The sequence below is a fragment of the Xenia sp. Carnegie-2017 genome, unplaced genomic scaffold (assembly GCF_021976095.1).
Source record: "Xenia sp. Carnegie-2017 unplaced genomic scaffold, XeniaSp_v1 HiC_scaffold_5, whole genome shotgun sequence".
Taxonomy (NCBI): Eukaryota; Metazoa; Cnidaria; class Anthozoa; order Malacalcyonacea; family Xeniidae; genus Xenia; species Xenia sp. Carnegie-2017.
The window spans coordinates 37,916-49,002 of record NW_025813515.1 but is presented as its reverse complement, the minus strand read 5'-3'; the positions used below and the strand labels follow the sequence as shown (position 1 = coordinate 49,002).

At 35.7% G+C, this 11,087-nt stretch overlaps 3 protein-coding genes across 3 annotated transcripts; 1 reads left to right on the top strand and 2 right to left on the bottom strand.

Annotated features, from left to right (window-relative positions):
* Window positions 1-2,620: 2,620 nt before the first annotated feature.
* On the bottom strand, window positions 2,621-7,058 carry LOC124456504 (40S ribosomal protein SA-like). The gene is made up of 7 exons (XM_047006926.1): window positions 7,010-7,058; window positions 5,903-6,078; window positions 5,101-5,219; window positions 4,837-4,980; window positions 3,961-4,191; window positions 3,742-3,888; window positions 2,621-2,823 (listed from the first exon to the last, which is right to left on the bottom strand). The coding sequence occupies exons 2-7, from the start codon at window positions 6,039-6,041 to the stop codon at window positions 2,668-2,670; spliced, it is 936 nt and encodes a 311-aa protein (XP_046862882.1). The 5' UTR covers window positions 6,042-6,078; window positions 7,010-7,058; the 3' UTR covers window positions 2,621-2,667.
* A 134-nt stretch (window positions 7,059-7,192) lies between these two features.
* On the top strand, window positions 7,193-9,327 carry LOC124456505 (evolutionarily conserved signaling intermediate in Toll pathway, mitochondrial-like). Its single transcript, XM_047006927.1, is given in 5 exon segments — window positions 7,193-7,698; window positions 7,700-7,769; window positions 7,772-8,056; window positions 8,149-8,332; window positions 9,106-9,327. Coding segments are annotated over 5 exon segments (882 nt in total). The 5' UTR covers window positions 7,193-7,495; the 3' UTR covers window positions 9,246-9,327.
* A 311-nt stretch (window positions 9,328-9,638) lies between these two features.
* On the bottom strand, window positions 9,639-10,600 carry LOC124456506. Its single transcript, XM_047006928.1, has one exon. It carries the CDS (start codon window positions 10,573-10,575, stop codon window positions 9,757-9,759), a length of 819 nt encoding a protein of 272 aa, XP_046862884.1. The 5' UTR covers window positions 10,576-10,600; the 3' UTR covers window positions 9,639-9,756.
* Window positions 10,601-11,087: the final 487 nt, after the last annotated feature.

The following is an 11,087-nucleotide window of genomic DNA, read 5'->3' as shown; positions in this document are numbered from 1 at the left end:
TATTTGCCATAAGGTTTCTAGCAATCTAACTGTCGTTTAGTGCCCCCCTTGTGTTCCTTTTTCTTCCCTCTCACATTTCACTACTTTTGTAATTGAAATCAAGTGTTCATCGACGTGTTGAAACTTAACTGCAGTGTTTAGTTAAAAAAAGTAAAAGCTCTGAAGTTTTGTTGAAGGTGGTCTGGGTTGAAAAAAATGGTATCACGTTGCCCAATTCTCTTATCTTCTTGGTTTGTTTGAGGTAGGGCTTAGTAATGTAACTCAGTTCATGACTGGATTGAAATTGTGGAAGAGTGAACGTTACAAGCCTGTACAATTAGACATCCGATATAGACGACAAAGGAGGTTAAGACTTACATTGTCAATTACCTATAAACTTGAACTCGAATATGACGCTGAAAAGTTTTAAACGTTTTTGTAGCCGCCAAATTGTATTTCAAAGAGGTAAAAGAACACTAATGATTTTCTACTTTTTCAATTAGAGTTAACGCAAACAGTACTTAAATCAAAATTAACGTCTCTTAATTGACCCTCCCCCAACCCACTGAACCCCCTCCCCTCCCCCACCTCACTGAACCCCCCATTCATTTTGTTCATGATAGTTTCGTACAATCTGATGAGGTGTGTTGCAATCGTCTTCAACTTCAATCTCATCTTCATAACTGTCTTCGCGCCCAATTATGGTCTCCTATAGAGGTAGTAGAAGAAAGATGGTTAGTTTATGCCGTGTTTTGGTCTTTTTGTTTCCATCAGTAATTGTTGAAATGTCCCACAATAGTCAAAAGGACATCTTATAATGGTTACATCAACAGTCAGTGGACTTCAATTTCACTTAGTGAACGTGGAGTAAAGAATCTGGACAAGTTTTACTGAATTATGGTTCAAAAGCCTAAGAATAAAATGTCGAATGTCCTGGAATGGTGTTGCCATTTTTTAAAGAAGGACTTCCGAAGCAAAATTGCTTGTGAAGAGGGTTAGAAATGTCAGTTAAATAATAGAACTATGCTTCAGAACAAAAATCTCGAATATGAACTTTGGGACAGTGTGCTCTATACTTTGAGGAAATTCTCACCTGATAAACTAAAAACCTTCATAGATATGTAGCATGGATAGAGTAAAGCTTACCAAATACTAAACGATATCCTAATACTTATGACCAAGCATAAACGATCCCTTGATTAAATTCGTTTTCTAATCCTAAATAATCAATTAAGATCCAGTAATCATTATTTTTGTCTTGAGGAGGACTGGGTTTTATCGCTCGGCGTTTAGGTGATTGCATTTTCTTCGCACGAAGATAATTTAAAATAAACTTGAAACATTCAGGATCGTAATCCAAAAAAACGTTTCCATCTTTATCTTTAGTCAAACGATCTTCCCATCTTCCGCTGAACATTGATGCAAGTAGAGAACCGTCAATTTGACACAATGTTGATCTCAGACACGCCATTGATTCGCCTCCGACATTCAAGGAAATAACATCGTCACTTTTGTTGTCGATTTGCATCATCTTGGTTTTCTCGTCTGTCAAACGTTTTTCTCGAGACTCCAGATCTTGACGTTGAGATTCTATACGTTGAAATTCATTTTGCAAGGCTGAGTTGAAATCTGTGAATTGTTGTTCAAAATTTGCCATTTTCGTTGCTCATAACAACTGATTGGTGCAGCAGTTATGGGCCAAAATCGTTGTCTTAAAAACCTTTTACACTCTCTATCAAAAATCTGGTCAATGACAAATTATTTTGGTCGTTAACTAGCTTGTGATGTAGTCAGTTAACGCGCCATTTGCAATACAGGGATCGGTCTTTGATACGATTTCCAGGTCCTCGACGTTCACCTGGCGAAACGCGTCATGCACTTAAGTATTTAATTACAGACGTTCGATAAAGTGTCTCAAGTGCTTAAAATCTGTACATATTTTGATATAATATTAACATTCTTTCATGCAATGTACAAGATTGGCAGTATTTGGTTTTTGTTTGACGTAAATGTTTCATTGTCTTGAATTTAGGATTCGGGCACAATGAGTAACTTATTAGTTCGTTTCCTAAGCCCAACTCACACGATACAAACTAACCCGAGTCCAAATTTACCCAGGTTAATTTTGTGCATGTAAGTACAACTAACGCAGGTTTAACTCAAACCATCACAAGCACTGATCGCAAGTAGTTGAATAAACTTAAATTAAATCTGGGTTAGTTGTGTTTATTTCACGCTAAAAATCAATGAGTTAATTTTAAATTTGAGTTGCACCCAGGATAGTTTGTCGTGTGGATTGGCTTTATTCCATGATTCGGACCTAGCAGAGACATGTGGGTGCTCGGGACTTGTTCTTGTTATTCTCTTTGATGGCGTGGGTGGGGAAATGCATAATTTCTAAAGAAATGAATGATTTTCTGAAATTTCAATGGCAGAAAGAAAACTTGCAGGTCTTTCCACAAAATCGTCCCTAATCCAATCTCTAACCAATATGTCAAAGGTAAGCGATCAATTTCGCGTAATTGTAAAACATGGTATTACTACCACACACTCAGAGCCCGAAAGAAAAATCTCCCCATTAGAACTTTCTCCTCTTAAAAACGACAACTTAAAGACTATAAGAAAAAAACAAACTCTCAAACACTTCATGATTTTTTTAATGCTTCAATAACATAGGCATGCAGCAGATTAACCCCAGTTCTCTCCACCTGAAGGTGCTCCCCAGTCAGCATCACCAGTACCACTGGCACCCCAATCAGTGTTTGTGTCAGCACCCCAATCTGTAGACACAGGTGCCCCAAATCCAGTATCAGAAGCAGCAGGAACATTGCTTTCAGCAGCCCACTATGACAAAACCATTAATTTGATAAACAGTTAATTCATAAGTTTATTATACTGAGAGATTCAGAAATTGATATCTGATATTGTTATATGCTCATAAAAAAAAACATGGCTTTCATAAGATTTGATCGCTGTAGTCCAAAGCTCCATTTATGTGCTACCAAACCATCAGGTATTGGGTACAAGTCAAGTCTTAGTAGCCTTGATGGAATAGTGGACACAGCTTATGATTATTCTATTCAAAACCATCTTGAAAGAGTCAAAAATGGTTATCTGACATGGTGACTACATGAGTACTATTAAAGTAAATGGTTTGAGCCCGGGAGTATCATTACATGTTTGCAAATGTAGATTGTCCAGGTTGGTATAGTTAGTATTTGTTATCTGGTTCTTACATCATTGTATTGTGTGTACAGGAAATGTGTATTGTCATTGTGAATTAGTGTGAAGTGAAATATTTCACAATGACAATACACAATGACAATACGCATTTCCTGTACACACAATACAATGACGTAAGAACCAGATAACAAATACAGCTAACCTGACGTTTACTCCTCATTTGACTCTGAAGATGACTACCGCTAAGGTTGTCGAAATGTCAGTCTACAACAACACAGTCCTTCTCAGGACTATACCAGCCTGGACGATCTACATTTACAAACATGTAATGAGTACTATTCTTATCTAAGCCGCATGTTTTTCGTGTATGTATAACCATGTTACGTAAATTTCAGTTTCCGGCAAACATAGTAGGCATAATGAAGGAAATTTTGTATATGTGTAATAAAAGTATGTCTTCAGATTATGTATATATTGTGATGTCAGAATGTCTTTGTGGTACGTACAAGACATTCTGACATCACAATATATACAAACGGTACCAGTACATAGCAAAATTAATACATTACTAATACTTACATCCTTGCTTTCAGACATGGTAGCCCAATCAGCACCATCGGTGACAGTATCAACCTGTGGACTGGCTGTCCAATCGGTTGAAGGTACAACTGGAGGTGGTTGAAATGGAGCTTCCTCAACGGCTGCTGCAGATTCTTCTTTCTCAACCTGATACAATAATGCATGCTAATTATATAAGAGCAATATTTGAAATACGGATGGCTTTATAATCTGTAAAACCTCTGTTGGGTCACGATAGAAGTAGAGATCAACCATGATATCCCAGGGGCTATCTCGACTAATGGTTCCTCGCATACGCAACACCTCACGTGCTAACATCCACCACATCAGACCAATAGACAAGGCACCTTTGTTGTTGCAAGGAATGGCAACATCAATATGCCGCAAAGGCGAGTCAGTGTTGCAAAAGGCTATGACTGGGATATTAACATAACTTGCTTCAGTTACAGCCTAGCAAAATATACATCAAAAATAAAGCATTAGAATAACTAAGTAGAATAAATTTTCTTCAGAAAATACCAAAAATTAAAATAACCATAACCTCTGATAATAAGATAAAATAAAACAGATTCCGAATATAGACATCTTGTTGAGAAATATTTTAAATTTTCTTGTTTAAAATTGTCTGCTTTTTCTGATAAGTGTCCAAAACATGTACAGTTTATGTATAAGATGACCATATGTGCCAAGGTCATCCAAAGGCAAACACCAATACGTATGTCCAAAACATGTACAGTTTATGTATAAGATGACCATATGTGTCAAGGTCATCCAAAGGCAAACACCAATACGTATGTATAAATTTGCAAGAATAAACCTCATAGGATATGTAGCTAGTGGACACATTACGACATTTAAATCTTTCAAAACTTTTCGAACAGAGTGTTTGCACATGACATAAAAGCAGCCATGTTGGGGGGGTCACATCAAATTGTTGATGCTCATTGCTGGACAAAGCATGAAATTAACATGAATTATTGTCACTAAATGGGATTTTCCCCCAACATGGCAACCGATAAAAACACTCTATACAATTTCATTATGACAACAAAAACAAAAACATTAATGAAACATTACTGAAACCAAAAACACAACCTGATGGTCAATCCTCGGATCGCTGACAATCAACAATCGAGGTTCACGAAAAGCTGCTTGAATCTGATTGGTGAATGTACCAGGTGTGAAACGGCCAGCAACAGCATTAGCACCAGTGTGGGCAGCAAACTTTAAAATACCACGCTAAAATAACAGGACATTAACAACAGCAACAGCAACAGTAGCCTTTCCTTTCTAGTCGTGTAATAGTATCTAGCACTCCTAGTTATAGTAACCTTAGAAACAAAAGTTTAGTTAACAAACCTGGCTGTAAGGACGAGCAGAAATAACACAAACATCAGCAGGATTTTCAATGGCCACAATAATACGAGCAGCTATCATCAACTTCTCCCAAGTTTTTCTGAGATTAAAAATATACACACCTGCAGCGAAAAATGACAATTATCCATTATACTAAAGGAATGTTGTTTTGCTGACATGAGACACTGTTTCCGGAGATATCAGTCAATAACTGTTTTATTGTTACATCAATTTCAAAGAGAAAACTGGAATAACTCCAGCGCTTTTATAATCAAGATCAGATGCTAACCAAAATCAGCCGAAAGTAACATTTTCACATGATAGAAAAGGCAATTTTTTCATTATTTGCCAGTAGATGACATATTTTTTCAAGCTACCATTTGCAATTGACCATGAGGCATGCATAAACTAAATGTTTGTCATAGTTTCAAAACTTGACATTACTATGCAGCTATCTGATTGTTGCTAAGGCGTAGCTCTGAGCTAGCATTGGTTAATAACAAAGTGTTGCCCTACGAGTCACAAAAAAGACACACTGTCTCACCAATACCAATTTAAAGTCTTATATCTAATGATACAGTTTAACGTTTTCAAATGTCTTTCCATACTTCCCAAATTTTGACATGTCACAGTTGTTTATTAAATAAAAACAACATTTTCCATAACTTAACATGCATGCCTTAGCAACAATGAGTTAGCCATTAGTAACATCAAGTATTGAAACTATAGCAAACTTTTAATTTATGCATGCTGCATGGTCAATTGCAAATGGCTGTAAAATAGAACCAATAAAATTTCACTTTACCATCTGGTTTTCTTTTATATACATATGGTTGCATTTGGAAATCAATATTGTTTGATCCTAAATGAGTTCCTGATAACAAGAACTTCACAACATCTTCTTCCTTTAACTGTAAAACTTCGGCGGCTGGTCCTCCAGACATTGTAAATGTTGCACCAAAATATGTTACGACGGACAACCTACAAAGAATATGTTGTAATGTCCTGAGCATTCAAATCTATTGCTCTACATGATGTAGCAAAAATGCAAAAGAAAGCAATAGAGATGGCCTTCATTGCCAAAATGTTATATTAAAACAATCTAATGCTTTCTTTCACTCTTGCTTTTCGAGCACATATTTGGCATGGGTGTTTAAAAACTTTGAAAGTAATTGCACTGGTATGTCCAACTAAAGCTGACTGCAGACCCAGAATTCAATCAATGTAGCCAACTCCAAGACTGTAAAGTCTCAAAACTGCACAATCAAGATTCGAAATTTGAAAAGCATAGTTTTCTCAAAATTAATCTCGGGTGAGTGGTACAAATTTTTCAGTCTGGGTCTGTTCTGCAAATCATGAGTTTCAATTTGCAACAAACAAATACTTATCATAAATAAAGTAAATGATAAGCAGCATTTATAAGTTACAAACATGTAACTTATCTTAAATGTTGCTATATGTGTGATATACAGTTTAAAAGGAATGCACTAAGGGAAAATACACACAATGTACAACTGTATTATGTTTTAGAGGGGCACTACCATTGGGGAAGGGGGTAAAAACGGTAGGGAGAGGGGGGTAAAACAAAACGTAAAAGAGAGATTTCATGCATGTATATTCAGAATGAAAAGTCAAAATATCAACTTAAACGATACACTCGTTACAGTAAAAAAGTTACATATGATTAAGGTTCGGATAAGATAAAGACAAAGTAATATCTTTAGGCTTTGCATGAGTTGTTAGTCTCTTTATTTAACTTTGATTGAAATTTCATGATTTTAGAAGGCAAACTGTACTGTGAAGTAGACAAAATGTTTTGCATGATAGAAACATGATTCAGGATTGTACTTAACAAAAATGCAAGCTTCGCAACACACAAATAGTACAAGAATATATACTTGAAAACACATACTATGTTAACAAGCCAAAATGGAGAATCGAAAAGACTATTCTTTTGTGCACGTGGTCCTTTCATGAAAACGCGGGGTGGCCTTATATAGAACGCAGGGCCTAACAAGATCGAGTTAAATGATTATCTTAGAAGGAGATTAATTTCATTATTTTTCATTCGAATCTTTTAAACCCGAATCCGTAAATCGATCAACATGGCTGCCATTTGATGAGTTGGGAAATTCGACGTTCTTTATTTTTCAAGAGCAAATGAAATGTCTAACTGTCTTATGATTGGTTCGAGATTATTTTCACGTTTACTGCTTCACAAAGGGCACGCTTCCTTATCCGTAAAGCGTAATGTTATTTCTAACGTGTGCAGTAAATTGACTAAATTCCAAAGTTTCCACAATTCTTGTGTTCTTCTGAATCGTTTCCAACTTGAGGTTAACACATCAGACTCTGTTGATATCATTTCAGAAAAGCCTAGTAATAATCAAAAGTTGATATGCCTCCCGTCTTTCCTTTGAGACAGTTAACAAAGTCAGCTCAACTTTTTGAAAATGTTGCAGCCAGCTCGCCGAATGAACAGGGATTTACGAATGCAGTTGAGGCATTTAAGAAACGCGATGTAAAGCGGACCCGTGTGATTGATTTTATCGATACTGCAATGACATACATGGATGCATTCGGTTGGCAAAAAACGTCCATACTTACAATCAGTTGTTGGAAGTTTTCCCAAAGGTGTTTATCATAACAAGACAGTTTTTGATACCTTGTGGACCCACACAGGCGTCAAATTGATTGTGCTGTGAGGGTTCTCACTAAACTTGAAGAGAACCACATTCGGCCAAATATAGATACCTACGACATTGTGGATGCTGTATTTGGAAACAATAGCATACCACTGAATAAACTGAGACGTATTGTTTTTTGGTTTGATAAGTTTGATGAAATGTATCCAGATCCATTGCCTATAGATTTGCCTGAAACTATAGAGGAATTGCATAAGTTGGCAATTGAGCGCATGATAAACGAAAGTATGGTGAACTTTGATGCTAGATATAAGGTGAGCCATCATCTATCATTGCAATTAATCATAGAAAAGTTTTGTTCTTTCTAAATTCATCTCTTTAATTCATCTTTGTTCATTTGCTCCAGACTCATGATGGAGTTCAGCAACAAATCATTGGTGCCAAGAATGGGAACCTCGAGAATTTGCTAGAAGAACAAGATTTGAAAAGACAAATTTTTTTAGAAGGGCCTCACAATGTTTGGCTAAGAAAAAAAACTGTACCCTACTATCTATTAAATGCTGATTTTGTTGACAGCTGTTGTCATGAAGGTGTTGTATTTTACTCATCAATGTTCACACAAATGGATTAATTTTTGTATTAGTGATCATGGTGATAGTCAATCCTCATAACAGTTTACTTCCTATGTTGAAATTAGAGTTCTTATATACTCCAGTCTGAAATCTTCAGTAGCTGATATGATTGTGAAATCAGAATGCTAAGATGCTCTAAGACACTAAGCTAGACTATGTAAGCATTGAAACTGCAGTCTAATGTCTTCATCAGAAGTGATTTAAGTTGAAAACTAAGTTCTTATATATTCCAGTTTAGCATCTTTATCTGGAGTGATCTGATGTTGAAACTTCAATTGTTACATCTCTCTTAATCAGAGTGATCTGAATTTGAAACTTGATTCCTTATATAATTCACTTTAATATTATCACCAAGAGTAATCTGATATTAAAACTTGACTTCTTATATTCTCCAATCTCAGGGGCAGATTTAGCTATAGGCAAAATAAATTACTTTATCACATCGATTCGTTAATTTTTATTCTTTAGAAATTTATAACCAATGACTTTGTTATAGAGGTGTTTTAAATTCAAAATTAGCAATGAAAATTTATTTTGCCTATAGCTGGATCATCTACTGTCCAGTCTAATGTTTTTTTCACACTTAAAAGATTTTGAACAATTTGAGGTTGAAACTTGAGACATTAGGCGCTCCAGCTTTAACTACCTCACTATTTGGTACAAACTTGATTTCCCTTGTGAAGTTAATAGTAATATATAGGAACAAATAATAAACCACTTATCTTTTTCAGATAACATACTTGCAATGTGTATCATTGAAGGAAAAGAAACTGAAGAAATTCTGAGAATTTGGTTAAATGAAATACAGACTGACCATCCCAAACTTTCGGAATTCAATGTAATTTTCAATGTCAGAAACATAGTAAATTGAGAATCTTTATTTATGGCTTGTCATCATTAATAAAGAACCGGGGTATTTTTGTTACTCCATGGTTAATCTAGTTAACATCTAATACGATGTAACTCTTCTGGTCACTTATTTTCAAGGCAGTTTTTTCTGGCATTTTAGAATGAAAACATTAACTCTACGCAAACAGATCTAATTTTTAAGGTGGGAGGCCAGAGGGGCATGTGCTCTGGTTATGATTAGATTTCAGTGGCATGTCAGGCTAAACTTTTTCTGTCAAGTTCTATTTTTTCAACTTCTTCACTGCCAAGTTATGCCTTAACTAAACTTTAGATTTGTGAAAAATTGCAATTTTTTTGGCAAAAAGTGGTGGGCTACTTTAGTAGCACATACATGGCAGTGAAAGAGTTAACACAATTTGATTGGGCGATACGTATTTATTGGAAATGAGCTCCATCAAACACAAATTCCTCCTTAGCAAACACTTTTCCCTAGAAAATCCATAGCAGGAAATATAAATGTTTGTATGAACAATTCAAGGTTCTGGTCTTATATAGTGTCTTTCAGGAAGGTAAGGAAACATTGTTGTATAAATGAATTTGGCCATGCGTTCGTATCCAGCTTCTGTAAAATGCACATCATCTTGCCAATACAATTGCTTTTGTTGCTGGCTCATTTCTTTATATGGAAATTCTCGATCGAAATCAACAAGGATCAATAGACCTTTGGTATCAAGAACATAATTACGAATTTTATTATTCAGTGTTTTGCGATTGTTGGCTAACTTATCACAGCGTTTATTCTTTAATTGCTCTTCACACTGACGAGAAAATATCGTACCAAGAAAAACTCTGGCACCGGTGTGCATAGCCATGTTGGATAGAGTCTTAATTTTTGAGAACAACGCTGTTATGAATACTGTGTCGTTATGAAATCTTTTCCTGGAATCTTTATGTTTTGAGTAGGCTGCCAAGTCGTTTGTTCCAGTTAAAATAATAACCCATTTGTAAAACCTTCTCCTCAAGGCAGCTGTAAGTCTTTCTTGTGCAGTACCCAAGGCTTGCTCGCCAGCTTTCCCATAATTGTCGACAATAAAAATGTCATCTTTTGAGTGAAGATACTTCAGAGTTTTCGATAAAATTTTTGAATATGGATGGTCACGTCTTCCTGTAGAAGGTGAAACGTAGCCTCGTGTCAGTGAGTCGCCAAATGCAAGAATGTAAGTCACTCGTTTCGGTGCAACGATATTGCTAAAGAAACTGCCTTTTCTAGCATCACATATCGAGTAAAAAATATAAACTAAACTTATTAAAACCAAGGTCAGAGCCAGAAAACGCACGCAATTAATGTTCATCGTTTGGATTCGTCACACGCATTGGTTACACGTCACACGCCAACAGACCGTGAAATTGTTCTCAATATCCATAATCCATGGCTCCATCCATCCCATGTCCATCCCTCCATAAGACACCGCGAAAATCTCCTGTGTTATCTAATCCAAGTAAGTCCAAACACGAAAAATATCTTCTATTTCTTTTATAAAATAACAATAATGCAAAACAGACAAACATTTTAATTTTTCCTGTATAATGTATTTATGATCGATTTGCAAATTCTCTTTGACTTATTGATTGTTTTGATTGATTTGATTGCTTGAGCTCAGATGTGTTTTGCACAGGCTAATGCAAAAACGGTTCTAGACCAATCACTGCACGCGTTTTATTGTTTTATTTTATAATTGACCGTTAAAAATGTCTTCAAGTTTACGTATGCATAAACGGACAACTTAACTGTTTGCTGACAGCTTTGTGCAAATATTTTCATCTCTTAAGTCGACAAGTCTTAGAAAAAATACATGTGAAGGCA